Genomic DNA, 17,424 nt, shown 5'->3' with positions numbered 1-17,424 from the left:
AAAATAAAAATGAGACATCATGTGATCAATTATAAAGTGAGGAGTGTAATAAGATACTTGTAATTGATTTTAATCAATGTTTAGTTCGTGTAAAGCGTAAAAAATGTAAAATTATCACATCAACACAATGAATACGTGTAGGGATAATTCAGAAGTTTATCAAGTGTGGTTATTCTCAGCTCTTTAATAAAAGGAACAGGAATTTGTTCCTGCTAAGTGTTTAATCAAATATGATCGTTCAATCCTTATAAATTCTATCATTAAAATATCTTTAGAGAGCCTAATGAAATTTGTTCTATCAACAAGTGATTGTCTAATAATAAATAAAGAATATTTTTAAATTTTTCTACTAAGCCGGACTCATAATTCATTAAATGCTTTTAATCAATGTCTTTTAATCAATGTCAACTAAGTGTGTCATAAATAAATTGCTCTCAATTATTAGCTCATTAAGTTTGTCTCAAGCGTAAAGAATGTAAAATTATCATATCATATTATCATAGCAATGAATAATGTAATTTTTGTTATTGTAGTTGTCTTGGGGTTATGTGCTGAATTTTTATGGCTTTTTTGCTAATTATCATATCTGTTTGAGTGGTGGAGCCAAGTGCCAACCGATATTTTTCATTGGCTTTTTACAAATCATAGAATCACTGAATATCTACATACATACATAGTTCAATGATAAGATTTAGATCCTTTTGGATTTATTTATAAGTTGCTTAAAATAGATTATAAGTTATTTTTAATTTTTTGAGTGTTTAACTGATTAGCTTGAATCATTTTATACTTAAAATAAGTTAAAAAAATAATTAAGTATATTTAATTTAATTTATTTAAAATAACTTATAAACTGCTGCTTTTAATTTATAAGCCAAAAAAATAAATTACTTTTAATTTATAAATTATTTTAAATAAACTAGGTGAAACATACACGTATATATTATTTTTTCCAAAGTGTTGGATGGGTTTCAGTTGTTTTCACATGAAGACCAGGAGTTGTCAGATGAAAGTACAGGATTCTGAAGCATATCTCAGATTCCTTAATGCTTTTTCTGATGCATAGTTGATTTAAACTAAAATAAATTAGTTGTACAATTTGTTTTAGTATTTAATTAGGTTGGAGATAAGTACGAGGCGGATATGATACTGTATCAAAAGGTCCCACTTTTTTAAAAAAACCAACAATTCCATTAATCTGTATGTATATTTTTTCTATTCAAAGTTGATATCCCTCGATTAATTTAAATTCGTCTCGAAAGTGTGACTTTAGTTTATAGGTAAGACGCATTTTATCAAACTGATTTATTTTTTATTGTTCATATTCGAAATTTTTAATTAAAAATAAAAAAATACATATAAATCACTCCATCACAATCTGTATTTGTAAAATATATACATAATTAAGCCTGTCGTGCATGTAACTTGGCATGAAGAACATTTCTTAGTCAAATTTCCCCATGTCTGATGGTCATAATGTTTCGGAGATCACTTTCTATAGAAAAAAAAGTTCATTTGTATAGTTTCTTTAAGGCACCATAAAGTATAGCAGTTCAGTGAAGTCTAATAGTGTTATGATTTTTCACCAAATACAAGTTTTCTAACAATATCTTATATCTTTTTCGTTTATTTTTACTTGTTCATGTTTGATTTGACACACTTTTTAAGAAATAATAAATAGAGGATTAATTTTACTAAATCATCTTTATTAATTACTTATAAGTCATCTCAAAATTGAAAATGAATATAATTTCATAGCAAAGGTAAAATAAATACAAAATAATAAATTATCTCATTATTTTCTAAATTGAACAAATAAAGATTGACCAAACACCGTAATGGTGTTGCTATCTATGCTTGGTGTTTGGTGGTTGGAGGTTCAGTCATTACATGATTGTTTTTATTAGTTGCATAATCTAATACTCCAGAGTAAATCTTAAAATAAAGAGAGATCTTTGAGGATCTTTCCACTTGTCCAATGTTTTGGTCGGCTATTCCAATTTCTTAGTATTTATTTATAGTTGGAGTTTTATTGTATGGAGTGATGCAATGCGGTTGGCACGAGAAAGATTCAACCAATCAATATTAATTATAAACTTCTCCTGGAAAAAGATTAATCAAGCTAATTAATACTGTGGTCGGCTAAGCTCTATTCATTAATTTTAAAATTATTGGACCACATATTAAATTAATCAGAGTTTGGTCGAATCACTTTTTTTTAACTCCAAACATCAAAGTATAGGATAATTACGTATCTATTCTTTTAATTATTTGCCCCATTTTTCTTATTCAATACTCATAAATCTTGATGGACGGAATGTCAATAATTTTTTATTTCTAATTATTTATTCTAGTTATAGGAATTGGCGGAGAGAAAGAAATGATGGGAACAACAACAACAAATCCAGTATAGTCCCACCATGTGGGTCTGGAGTGGGTAGAATGTATGCAGATCTAACCCCCACTTTGAAAGGTAGGGCGGCTGTTTCCGAAAGACCCTCGGCTCAAGAGAGGAAAACAAGATAAAAGGTCAAATAAGGACAACAATATCGAAAACAAGATGAAAACAAGAAATAACAAAAGTGAGAAAGTCATGATAGAATAGTACGGGAAGAAAAATGCATTAACTACTATAAATAAATAAGATAATTAAAGTACAATGACCCCACACCTATAAACAGCAATACAATGCAGAAATCAAACGACAATAAATAATGAGCAGAATTACAACTACTATGGTGTAAGATTAAGTCACCTAGCATTTTATCCTAATCTGAGTCCTCCACAAAAGAAATTATAGTGCGTTTATGCGTCTACTAATAGGAAAGAATAACGAGACTATGTACTAGCCTTCTATCCTAATGTGAGAATTCTACACCCTCCTATCTAAGGTCATGTCTTCGATAAGCTGTAACTTAAATGGAATTGAAAGAGAACAAATACTTGCGAGAGAGAATTGACTATTACGAGCAACCCAATACACTAAAAAAATTTCTATACATAAGGTTCAGAAAAAAATCCAATTACAAAAGACTATTGTATGCAGTGTTATTTTTGCATTTCTTCGAAACGTTATATTTGATTTGGGTTCGCAAACTCCAATCGTTTGGCCTAAGATAGCTTTGACTATTCTCTACCGTTTCAATAATGACATAATTTAGGTCAATATAAAATTTACAAATTTACAATTTTTTATTTGAAATTTATAACTATAGATATGACATAATAATTTGTGATTATAAAATATTTTAAAATCGTGAATCTTAATATATATTTTTATAATATTTGACTGACTATAAAACTCTCCTAAAAAAAATACAGATTCATTTTGTTCAACAGACTAAGAAGATTTTATATATATATAATTAAATTCTCATGTTAGTTATTGTGATATTCGGCAAAACATATTTAATCTTCCATTAATAGAAATGTGAGTTTTTGGTTTCTTTTTGTAAAATTTATTATATTAGGATCATTTTAAAGATTATATTAGTGTCATATATGGAGTAATAATACAAAATTAATATAATACGAGTAATTAAGTGATGGAATAATTGATAATATAATAGTAATGATAAAGTTATGAATATTTACAAGCAATAGTTGAGTTTATTAATAATGGATGGACCAAAAATACTTTTAAGCCAATGAAAGGATAAAAACGACATAAAAGGGACCATAGTAGCTAAAAATAGAAAAAACACCGGACCGAGACGGAAATTTGGAATTCGAAGGCGATCTGTCATGGTCATGGACTCTTATCAATTAGAGCATAAAAATTTGTCTAGCAAAAATGTTTTGTTTTTTTTGATTGTCGTGGTCCAAATAAAAAATAATTGAATCATTGGACAGACCCCCAACTTTCTCAAGAATGCATTTGCTTCTTAATTTCTTATACTATATCAATATTCCACCACTTGTCATACAATATCATTGTTAGGCCATCCATAGAAAAAGGCGGAGTTAAATTTTTAGCTATGGGTCGAATAAATTCAGTAATTCTTGCTTAAAATTTATATTGTATTAGGAAAATCATCAAATATATATATAAATATTTAGTTGTGTATATAATAATTAAGATGAGTTATGAATTCACTTACAAGTTTAGAACTCATAAAATTCAAATTCTGATTATGAGTTAACCTTCAGAAATATCTTTTCATGGACGTTGATGTACTTGCAATTTGCAAATTTTATAGGAAAGTATACGATTGCTTTTTACCATTATTGTGTTATAAATAACGTAAGGTACAAATATATATATGAACATTGCTTAAGATATAAATTTTTGCTTTCCTGTTTGGGTTATGGAGAGGAGAGAAACTGTTGGGTTATTTATAGTGATGAACTACAATACATTGTGGAGCTTTATTAGCAACTTTTGCCTTTTTCCTAAGATGGATTGCTTTTCTTTTAACTTTGTGACTTAAAAGGTAATTTTTAGACTCCCTTTGCTACTACACTAGAAGCTTCTCTTATGTTAAGGTCAAGATTAATATATGTCAAAAAACTTATTTTATAAAGAGTTTGAACCTAGCTTAATGCGAAAAGCTAGCTAGCCCTAGAGACGAGGATTATTCAAGCCACATTAAAGAGACTATCCATTGTTTAAACGATCGTTGTGTTGGATTAAGTAAGATTTTTGAACATCTATAGAATGGACAATAAGAAAGGAAGGTGGAAATAATCAGTAGCGAAGCAAGAAATGTTAACAAGGGATTCAAAAATCTGAATCTAAAACCTAAAAGAAAATTTTGAATTATCTTTGCAACTATAATGAATGGGACTGTCACGATCCAAGTCTAGGGCCTAGACGTGACACCGCGAATGAGGAACCCAAAAATACCTCGTACAAGCCTCTTTGCATTCATTTAGCCTTTCATAGGTAATGATTAAAAAAAAAATAAGCGAAAACCATAATAGTAAATTTTCAACTTACATATGCCCAACAATACCTCAAACTTTTAGATTTACTGGGGCTAAGACAAGTCCCTAGCTCACCCTCAATCAAAATAGAATGAATTGTTATAGTTAGTGTCTAGAGGTCTCAACATATCATAAGCTAGAAAGACAAAGGAGTATTGTTCCCGAAACATGGGAACTCACCAAAAGTAGCCTTCAAACGAAATCTCAATTAGCCACGTGGAGGAGAAGGAGGAGGAGCACCGGTCCCTATATGGTGATATCATGTAGGCAAAAGAATATGCATTAGTACTTTGAATATACTAAGTATGAAGACATATATGAACATTAAGGAAACATTAAAATATTTATGTAATATTAAACACAATGCAATGCATGCATAGTTAATCGTATAGATATCCTTTAAAACATTCATTTTGTGGGAAGATGACCATAACCGATATTTAAGACCATGCGAGCTATTACATAGAATCCAACATAACCCCTACGTTGGCCGGGGAGACTACATGCCGGGTAGAACTCCGTCAACTTCATTCATTTCTTTAACTTTAACTTTAAGGGCTTTGATGGATCCATTAGCCTAAGCCTACAAGGGCTCCTATGTTGACACATAGTTAATGAGACAAGGGATTGCTACTAGGATTTCCATATCGAATCCCACCTCAATGCCCATTCGGTGCTAAGTCAATCCCATAGAATGGTTTAATACTTCAAAATAGTCATAGCATATATCTTGAGAATTCAAAACATCACATTCGGTGGAATAGTTCATTAAAACCTTTAGTGATTCAAATATGCAAGAATTGTCCTTATAGAATAAAGAATTCATCATTCATAGAATTTCATTATTCTTTTATTTCATAAGACTCCCTTTTGATCATAGACATTGCTTTCATAAATATTCATTTGGAGTCAAAGCTTTCAAGTCAAACTTCATTGAAAATATAGTAAAACTAGGTGGGTTTAACCCACTTCAACTTTCAAACATATATGTAAATGAAATTATGCATAAATACTTTGAAATACATTAGTTAAAAATCATGCTTTAAACAACTCATCATGAATTTCAAGAACTTTTAAAGAGATAAATAGAGAAAATACTTGTAAACCATCATTTCATACATATGAAATCATTTTGCATCAAAATAAATCAATAATCATTAGTTTAACCACGATTCATGCTATTAAGTAGAAATAAAAATTACTCATAAGAAAATCTTATTTGAAATCAAGAGATTTAGTTGAAAGAGTTTTTGACTACATGGGTGAAAGAACTCATAGATAAACACCCACATACCTTAGAGTAAACTTAAAAAGAATTGGGTAAATAAACATAATTTATAATATAATTAAAATACTTTAGGCATGAGAGTGGAAATAATACTCTCATTGAAGCCTTACATACGCTAATATAAGATAGGTAATTAAAAAACTTCAAATACTTAATAATCTATGCATTTTGAATCATGATATGAAAACCTATAAAGTTTCATACTTGAATTAAATAGAAGACTTTGATAATTCATTTGGGCTTCATAGATGAAAGGATCCATAAATCAATACCCACATACCTTGGATCCGAAGCTTTACCCAAAATCGAAAAACTTAATGAACACTCTTGAATCCTAGTCTTTCTCTTTGTCGGAGCATTTTGTGTACTACCCGGAGTATATGAATCACCAAAATGGTATTACTATACTACTAAAACCTAAAACTATATTTTGAGAATGAGTAAAGAAGTTTATAGAGAGAAGAGTTGCTTGAGAAAACTTGATGAACAAAATGATGAAATAAGGTGGATATTTATAGGTGTGGAGGAGGGACCTAACAATAATTAAAATAATTATAAAGAAAAATCTAAAAATTTAATGGAGGATTGTGATGTCATGGGTTATGTCAAATGGAGGACTATTGATGTCATGGGTGATGTCAAATGGATCTAGATCTTCCATGGTTGGTGAGATGAATCTTTTTTTACGGAATATCCTTTTTCGGAGCTACGTTTTAACAAGATAACTTCTTAATTAAGATTTGGTATTTACATATGAATTGTAGCTCTAGAAGTCTCATTTCATGTCGTTCAAGAATCAACTGATTTGAAATACCCTACCGTGAAATATGATTTTTTCCCTACAAACACTATATTTCATCACAGCACTAGGTCTTGCAAAGATTAATTTATTTGACCTACTTAACTTTCGAAACTTAAACTATTGTCTCACAAAAGTTGTAGGTAATGACGTTGGGGTTATTCAAAATTTTTAATCACTTAATTTAGACCAACCTATGAATAGTTATGCCCAAAATACAGAAGCAGTAGCATTTTCATCGAGAATTAAAATACCATATACAACTTTTTTAAGGGGTGTTACAGGGGCTCAAAGTTCTTTTGAAAAAAATTATTTTTATCCTATTTGTGCGGTATCCAATTAGAAGCATTCAATTGAACCCCCATTGGGTCTGCCATTGGTTTCAATATCTTTATAGATAGCATATAGTAGAAGTTTTTACTAAACAGCAAAAACATACTCAGTAAAATTTTACAAAGTGGAATCTGAGGAGGATAGAGTATATGCAGACAGTACCACTACCTCGAGGAGGTAGAAAGGTTATTTTCGAAAGACCCTCGGCTCAAGTGCATCAAATCCAAGTAAAGAAGAAGAAATAGTAAAGAAAGCATAGCCATTAGTAAGAAAGGTAGTGTAAAGTCTACAAGAAAAAAACAGTAACAACAAAAAAATAGTGTAATCATCAAAACATAATATACAACAAATGGCAAGAAAATACAAGGGTACGACTAGTACTACAACAGGTACTAACAAGCCTAAGCTTACGCACGACAAGACAACACTTCACCCCTACTAACCTTCTACCCTAATATGCGACCTCTACTCCTTTCTATCTAAAGTTATGTCCTCGGTAACATAAAGTTACGCCAAGTTCTATTAATCAGCTCTCTTCAATACTTTCTCGGCTTACCTCTGGGAGTTGTTACAATGAAGTACATGTGGATATACTTTTTCTAACTATATAGAAATATTGAAGTGCCAAAAAGTATAGGTGTATATATATATACACACACACTTAGCTTGCTGTAGGTCATATGGTCCCAACCCCTATTTAATATCTTCTGTTTTAATTCATTATGTCTCTGGAGTTCTGCATCACGTGAGTTGACCACTCCAAAAAAGGAAGAAAAAAAATATCAGTATTTTTGAAATTGTTGTCTAGGCAATTACGCAAAAGTTTGAGAAACGAAAGGCTCTCAAGAACGACAGAAAACATATCTTATCGTCTCAAGTCTCAACTTAATGTTAAAAGTATACAACATATTGAGAATTATGCTCATTCAACCACTACAACTTATCTCTATATATACTACTACCAACTAAACAACTAATTTATGTTTCTTTCACATTAAATGAATAAATGCAATTAGTTACTTGAACTTGGCCAAGTTATCCTCCGCATATGTAATTCACATCATAATTTGAATATCTATATATAGCATTTTCAATAAATCTCATAATATCCTATCTAGATGCTATAATTGTTCAATTATTAGTTGTTATTAAGAGGCAGGACGTACACCTACCAACCATGAAAAATGAAAATATGAGATGATTAAACAAGGGAGAATTAAGGAAAAACTTACAAGATTGCCAGTCAAAGATAAAAAGAAACACTCCCCATTTTATTTTTATTTTATGTGGGGGGGGGGGGGGGGGGGGGCAAGAAATTGACCAGTTTCCATTTGATTTGAGAGCTGCAAGTGATGGCATTGTTACATAATTGTAATTTATTACTGGGCTCATTTGGTAAAAGTGTATAAAAATAATGTTAAATAGAGTGTATTAATAATGCTTGTATTAGTTATACTTGCATTAATTATAGATAGAATATTTCTTATGCATTGTTTGGTGTAGTGCATTAAATATAGCATGCATTGCATAAAAATATTTATTTACAAAAATATCCTAGACAATTATGGTGGAAAAGATGTAAAAAGAATTTTGAGGGATAATTGGGTCTTTAATCATATTAATGCATACATTAAATTCCATTGCAATACATAACATGACAAAGGGTACCAAACATGGTACTACTAATATGTCCTTTACACGTCCTTTAAAAATCATAAATAAGAAGAGTATTTTTAGTAATTTATATTTAAACTCTTTTTAATACATTTTGTTTATGTGCCTCATCCATCAATACCAATATTAAAATTGGAGGAATTTCTTTGAAATTTACAATATTTGTACTTTCAAAAATAATTAATTTAAGGGTAAAATTGAAAAAATAATGATTTTTTCTACCTTGATTTTGTAAAATTGATAAGTAATTCGGACAAATATTTTCAGTCTCGTAGACAAGTAATATAGGACGGGGGAGTAACAAATTCTGCACCAAGAGGCAGATGAATTCAATCAACTATTAATATTTATAATTACTTATTCCGTTGAGTAGATCAGCTACTGGTATAACAATCAGATGCATTGATTCCACTTGGTGGCATATAGGCTCTCCAAGAAGTAACAAATAATTGTAATACGAAATTTGAGAAGATCCCCTACTAAAAGAAGTTTGGAATTATAGTTTGTTAGTGCAAATTAAATTAGTAATGGTGGCTTGACTTACTTGGGATTAAGGCCTAATTATTGTAATTATAGTAATGCAAATTAAACTGACATTAATGCATAAGGGTGTCGAATGGATGGTTTTAACTGTATTTGAATGTATCAAAATGAGTTGAATTAATAAACAAGTTTTTGTATAGCATATATGTATTTGAGCATGTGATTGGTCTTTAAATATTACTTTAGGTTGTTATTTTGTTGTGATAATAGGTTCTGTTTGCTTTACTAACAAGACATAATCTTTTTAATGCTAACGCGATACAAAGTCATATCAATCTTGAATAAGTTAAACTAAAGACGATGACAATTATGTAGAGTAAATAGAAAAAGTAAGAATAATGTATCATGAGTAAAAATTAGAAAACATGATGACAAGATAGAGTATGTAACTTATTCAATAAGATAGTTAGCTGAAATATATCTATGGCATAAAATTCTATCGATCTGTCATGATTTTCATGTCATCATTCTGAAATGTATTTTTCTTTTTTTTTTTTATATGTAGCTTTGAAACTTTGAAATTATCAATTTTTGTTTGCAATTTATAATGCCGTCTAGCCAAGTATCTAAAATATAGTTACCAAAAAAAACAAAAAAAAAACTGGCTCGCCCATGTGCCATTCATTTCATATATACATAAAAGAAGGAAATGCAAGAATGACTAGAGAAAAGACTTTGTAATTAAAAGCCATAAAAAAAAAAGTTGAATAAGTAACGATTGTATAAACAATGTATAGGGATGTATATACATCTTTGATATATAGTTATACATTATAATATACATTATTTATATAATATCGACACATTAAATATATATATAATTATTTTATTGAAAATTTTCTTTTGTCACCTGTATAGTTACGTAAGAAGCCCAATTTAAATACCATCACGAAAATAAGCATATTTGAGCAAATCATCCCAAAAAGTTTCTCATTGATAGTATCGGACGTGGACAATAACCTTTGGGCCTTAAAGCCCGCAGCAACACATCGCAAGATAAAATTATAAAAAAAAACATTTTTAACCTTATTTTTAATAGAAATATTCATTATCTTGAGTTTCAAATTTCGTAAGGAAATCTATTATGTATCAACATGGAATTTTGTGGTGGAATTCGATCTTTTTAAAAATTTATTACATAGCTAAAAAATGACTAGCCAGCATTAATACTATACTACCATATTTTCTGCCCTCCAACTGGGCCTAATTTGTCTATTGGGTGATATCCAAATTCCATATTTAACATTTGTATAGGAAAAAAAAGGATCATTTGCACTTTTGCTCCTATTTTGTGTTGGTCTTAAATTTTGTTCCTTGCAATAGATTACTTTTTATATGGGGCATAAATTTGCTAGGAAGATCTTTAAATGAGTGAAATAATGTTTTTAGGAAGCTAAAGTTTTGTATAGTACTACAGATAATCTAACTCTGGATTTTTATTCATCTGTCAATTTTGGGTACACGTTTTTTATGTTAATCTAAACTCCATTATCAATAATCAAACGACAACTTATAAATAAATCATATCTCCTTGTTGTGATGGTTATAAGTTATAGCTTATTTAAATCACATATATTGTTTTTGCTATTCCTCTAAACTCAATAATCAATTAAAGCCTCATTTATTTGTATTAAGAATAAAGTGTCAAACTGAATATATATCTGAATATTAAGATGTAAATTACGATTTAGATGTCTGAATTTGAAAACATATAATTTGAATATTAAAATCTGAATACTAAATAATTAAAACTGATTGTTCTCTCAACATCTGAATATATAAATTTGTCTACTTAAAAACTAATAAACATAAAACTATGAACAAAGTATTAATCTAATATTATATCAACAAAATATATTTTAAAAAGTATATGGCGGTTAGTGAGTGAGACACCTAAATATGGTGATGGTGTAAGTAAATTGGCAGTGATTCATGGTGGTGACAATTGATAATTGTGGTGAATAACAGTCATAACTAATGGTGAATGTTAATAATGACATCTTTTAACAATAAATAGAGGTGATTGATGATGGTGTTGTCACTAGTAATTGGTGGGTGAATATATATTAGTGGTTGGTGGTAATGAATGATTATAAATGATGACTAGTAATGGTGACACCTGATTGTGTTGATTGACGCTGATTATGATTGAGATTAAGATGGTGGTTGTGGGAGGTCGGAGAAAATGTATATAGTAGTGGTAAACTATTATCTTTTTAGAAATACTTGAATAGACATATTTAGCTAAGGCAAACTCCTTTTTTCTATGGACAGTTCCGCCATTTTTTGAAGTTGGGAAGTTGGAAGCAGATAAACTTTGAACTCTTTTTTCTAGGCATATGCAACCAAAAAGTCTCAGTAATTATTGTAATCAACTCATATCTTCCTCTGTATATTAGCAGAAGCAATGCTCCGCTACTCTCTTAGAATGATGCATACTTTGTTTTAATATAGTATCATCTTTTGTACCCAAAAAAAATAAAATAATAGACATCTTAATGATATTAAGATTTTGATTAATATTAATTATTTATATTTATTATGTAGTTATTAAAATAAAAAAAATAAAGGCGGTGTGAAATCTGATTGTTTTGATTAACGCTGATAGTGGCTGTGATGGGGCTGGATGCTGAGGGAGGTCGGTGAAAGTAGATAAAGTAATTGTAAACTGTCATCTTGTTAGAAATACTTGAATAAATATCTTAATAAAATTAAGATTTTGTCTAATATTAATCATTCAGATTCATCAATTAATTACTTTATAAAATAAGAAAAATAAACGCACTAAATATTCGTTTAAAAAATAATAAACAGTTACTCCCTCCGTCCCTTATTAGTTGATCATTATACTAAAAATAGTTATCTTATATTAGTTGTCCACCTAAAGCATTAATAAACTTTTCTATATTGCCCTTGCCAACTAATTCTTTTTAAAAGTGTTCACATTTTTTTGTTAAATTTCCAAAAGGTTTTTAAGAAGGTAAATTAGTAAAATTATTTTTTTACTTACGATTTCTCAAGAACCGTACAAAATAAAAATTAATCAACTAATATGAAACGAAACGAGTAATAATTAAAATAAGTTAGTTGTACTAAAAGAAAAAGGACAAAGATAATGCATCAATCTCCTTTTTCATTAATTAGCTACCTAATCGAAACTCCATCATTAAACATCAAAAATTATTTGATTAATTTTGCTCCAGCTGCACCCTACTCTCACACATATATATATATATATATATTTTCTCTTATATTTAAATCTATGTTTTATTTGTTTTCCCTCCAAAGTCGTATCTATTAAACTGATCTTCTACCCCACAATCCATTAGTCAACATTATAAAACAAAAAAGAAACTGAATGTCTTCTGATTGACATGCCATAGGCTAGCTACTTTATCAAAGTCTTCCAGAAATTTAATTTTTAAAAAAATCATACATCAAAGTACTATAGTATGAATCTATACTATATTAAAAACACGAATTTTAAAAATATTAATTAAATTTTTTATTTTTTATTTTAGATAAAATTGTCTTTTTACTATTTTTTAAATTATTATATCATTATTTAATAATATTTAATTTTAACTATAATAAACATAATAAATAGGCTAAAAATAATCAAAAAACCGTCAAAAAGATAAAGAAAAAAAAAATCCAAAAAGGAATATAGCCAGAAAAAACCCAAAAAAATAGAAAAAAGTTTTCAACACTTAAATTCCTAAAAATAGTCAAGAAAAAAGTCCTTATTCAATTAGAATTTTACCCTAAACAATCGACTTACATGTGTTATTAAAGTTTTAAAATCATACGTATCCAACATCAAATATATATTACCACCGTATTAAGAGGTTTATTATACACTCATCAATGCATGCACGGATAGAATTTTTTTCTCTTTAGTATCATATTTTGTTTTAATTATATGTGTGTTGGTTGATAGTTTTGATTATTCTTTTATGGTTATTAAGTTGACAATTTTTGTATTTACCTAGAAATGCTTGAAAGTTGGAAGGGAGATATGTTTGATTTTAAGATTGAATTTTGAGGGGACTAGCTCGGCCCTAAAGATTCAATATTTAATGTCAATTTAGTTTTAGAATGCTTTTTGTAATTAGTTTTACTTATGTTAGTTTTGTATTGTGTAGCTTAATTCTTTCGAGAGAAAATAATTTAAGCAGTCACCAAAAGACCCATTTTACATTTTTCATGGAAATTTACTATTGTGCTTGTATTATTCTTGAGGTGAGTGTTCTTGTTATTCATATTCCTTACTTAAATTTATACTTTATTTTATATTTTAATTTATATAAAGATGTTTGACTAGACACATAAATTAAGAAAAAATAAAATATTTTTACTTTTTTAATTTTGTTTCAATAGTACTTATTTATTTTATCTTTTGATGAAATGTATATACTTTATTTTTTTCACAATTTTATATATTGTCATGACATTACGCACGTACACTAAATTATTAATTATTAATTAATGTAAAGAAAGGTCAATCACTAACCCGCCCGGCCCCCCATCAATTTTGAAATTCTCAAATAACAACAAAAAAGAAGAATTAAGAAAAGATATGTGCGTGGACTTCAGCGTCTTGATCAGCCCTTTTGTCAATAATAACATATCACCATATAGCTATAAATTGGGTTACAAATTCACATGAATTTAATAACAATTTTTGCTCAAATTTTATATATAGTAGAGAAAACTTTTGAATATTCGTAAGTATATTTGATTGTAAACCTAATTTCTATATTATTATATTAATTTGATAGTATTGTAATTATAATAATTTTAATTTGATATTAATGTAATTATAACTATTTATAAAGTTCAAATCTTCAATTCAAATAAGAAAGCGTACCACCCCAAAAGGCTATTCTGAAAGGTATATAGAAGAATCCATTAATTTAGCCTATAAACCCGTTAATATTTTTCTTTTTCACCCTTTTTTTTTCACTCTTTCCTGAGAGCTGTCACCTTTTTGTTTCTTCAGTGAATCAAATACACAATCTTAGATTTGGAGACGGAGAGAGTTTACCATCTTACCAACCCTCTGTTATCGTTTTCATCTTTTAAACCGATGATGGACAATATAACCAGAGGAAAATAAATAAAAGGTAAAAAAAAAAGAGAAAAGAACAGATTATTTTTGCAGCATTTCCGATGAGACATAAGAGATAGGGTATTTTAGGTCAGGAATAAGTCACTAGAATGCCCAGAATCCAAGAGGAGGGATTTGGTACTACATAGATTTGATGATTCATATGTCTCTCTTTTCTCTTTTCTCTTTCCCAAAACAAGGAAAGAAAGAAAGAAAAGGAAACAAAGCATGCAAAATGAAGAAAGTAAAATTAAAGATAACGAAAATAAGAAAAAAGATTAGCTAGTCAGATCATAATTAAAAAAGAATATTCTTCTGATGAATTTATCATCTCATGCCTTCTGGATGCAATGGGAAGAGTTGAAGAGTCCTATCACCAGTTTCTCTACAATTTATATTTTCTTCTTCTTGTCGATGTTGTTGTTCTTCCTCCATGTATTCAAATGTCCATCCCCTGCACTTTCTCTTGTATGGACTATCTTCCTCCCTCACTACTTCTCCCTATTAACAACAAACAAAACTATCAGATCAACTAAAAGATAACTACAAATAATTGTCTATATATAAAAAGTCATCGAAATCAATAACCATGGGTAAATCTAGGGTCGCAAAGGGATCATCCCAAAATTTATTAAGTGTATATATATGGTAGATGTTGATTTGCCTAGACTTATTGGTGTGCTAGCTAAAACAACTTAAAATATATCGTTACGTGCTACAACATGTCAAAACTGATATTTAAGTTTATATTTATAAGATTTAAATTTATGTATACAAATAGTGCAAACGAATGTCATAAGCTACATGGATAAAAATTTATAGGAGATTATGAGACAGACATACCCTGGTGTCAAATGACAAAGGACTAGTGACGATGGCTGGTGGTGTTCTTGGACTTTGGCTAAGGCCAAGACTATTCCTCTTCTGCTTTTGTCTTTCACGGGCTTTATGGTTTTGAAACCAATAGAACACATTTTTTCCTTCTATTTTCCCATATTTCCCTAACTGTGCTGTAATTTGTTCGATTTGCTGCGCGTTTGGTGTGCGCATTCCGCCTCTATACAGCATTTCCAGTATCCCTATCTGTTCTTGTGTTGGATTCCATCTCGTTCCTCCTGGGTGCGACTCCACCTGCATATGTCAACAATTAAAAACATCAACAACGTAATCTCACGAACAAAAACTTTTTCAATTATGGACTTCGCGAGTCCCCTATAGGTCCTAGCTCCCAGTATGTCACTAGTGGAAGTAGGTTTATACTAGTAGGATCAATTAAAATTACTAGAGTTTTTCATTTTCCAACTAGAGAAACATGTTAGCTATAATATTCCCTCCATTTAATGTGACAAGTCCATGTCACTTCAGAATTTAAACTTTATAGATTCGAGATGAGTAATTATTCAATTCGAAATGTACTATTTGTACATATCCAATAAAGCTCGGTACCATCAATTATACATCGTCCACTATAGGACTAATTCTAACTGAATCAATTGCTTTCAGAACGAATCATGTATACATACATAAATATATAGAGAGAGAGTAAAAAGTATTTGAAATTACCTGAGAGGAATTCTTGTCTTCATTGAAAGCAAGTTTAGGAGGGCTAGTGCTACTTTCAGGCCTAATGAAACTCTTAAGATCAAAAGGAGGAGTAACAATGGTGGATGGGGTATCATTATTGGTTGTGTTAATCTTAGGAGCAAGTGGTCTTAAACGTTTACAACCAAGTGTAAGTGAAGGAGCAGCAGCTTCATGCTCTAAGAATCCACGTGTGAATTGATGCACCTTCATGCTTAAGCTACCTGATGATGATCCCATGTACATGGAGCTTGAGGGCTTTTAATATTCATACCACTAGAGGCCTCCCCATTATATAGAACTCAATTATCACTCCTAATAAAAAGGTGGAGTTTAACTACCATCATTCATTGACAGCTTAAAAGATTATTTTTACGGTGCAATCAAGTCACTTAAAAGATAACTATTCGTTATAATATATTAAAGTAATGTAAAAATTCTTTGCCCGTTATTATGTATTATGCCCTACAATTCAATTTATGTGACATCATTTAACTAGACAAAAAGTTTTAAAAAGAAAGACTCTTGAAAATAATAGTCTAACACAAATCTAATTAGATATTTATGTTGCTATAAATTACTTCATTAAAATTAAAAGAGGGAACTTGAAAGTTCATTTATTTCTAATTATACAAATGAGTCATAATTTTTTGGACATACTAAAAATAAAAATGTGATACCTAAATGGGACAAAGAGAGTTGTTAAGACATATCATCATGTCAAAAGTTATTAACTTATAGCAAGGGCACAATTTTTCACCAAGCAATTAAGCTTCATATTCAACGATAGATCCGACTCAAACCACTCCAATCCCATCTTGGATCTTATCATATACAGAATATTAACGTTACGTAACATGAGTAAAAAAAAAAAAAAGATGAAGAAAAAAGGTAAAAAAAAAATTAAAAGAAAGTGGGAAATGAGGTGGGTGCCTAGAAGAACCAAGACCAAATGATGAGGTGAGGTTGACTTAAGATTTCCATTTTAAAAAGTATGAGGAAAAAAGTGGATCTATAGAGAGCTAGCAATAGAGAGAGGGGAAAAAAATATTAAACACACCAAAAAAAAGCTGTAAAATTGCTATGAATGAATGAATGAATAGGTGAGCGTGTGGGTGAATGTATGCGTGTGTGTAGTTGGCTAGTCTAATCAAATGCAATGAGTAATTT

General features: G+C 29.5%; 1 protein-coding gene across 1 annotated transcript; it reads right to left on the bottom strand.

Moving 5' to 3' along the window:
* Nucleotides 1-14,696: 14,696 nt before the first annotated feature.
* Nucleotides 14,697-16,558, bottom strand: LOC129902769 (WUSCHEL-related homeobox 4). The gene is made up of 3 exons (XM_055978161.1): nt 16,237-16,558; nt 15,517-15,804; nt 14,697-15,174 (listed from the first exon to the last, which is right to left on the bottom strand). The coding sequence occupies exons 1-3, from the start codon at nt 16,498-16,500 to the stop codon at nt 15,001-15,003; spliced, it is 726 nt and encodes a 241-aa protein (XP_055834136.1). The 5' UTR covers nt 16,501-16,558; the 3' UTR covers nt 14,697-15,000.
* Nucleotides 16,559-17,424: the final 866 nt, after the last annotated feature.

This window comes from Solanum dulcamara, chromosome 9 (assembly GCF_947179165.1).
Source record: "Solanum dulcamara chromosome 9, daSolDulc1.2, whole genome shotgun sequence".
Lineage (NCBI taxonomy): Eukaryota > Viridiplantae > Streptophyta > Magnoliopsida > Solanales > Solanaceae > Solanum > Solanum dulcamara.
The sequence above is the reverse complement of the archived record's forward strand: the minus strand, read 5'-3'. Positions and strand labels throughout refer to the sequence as shown.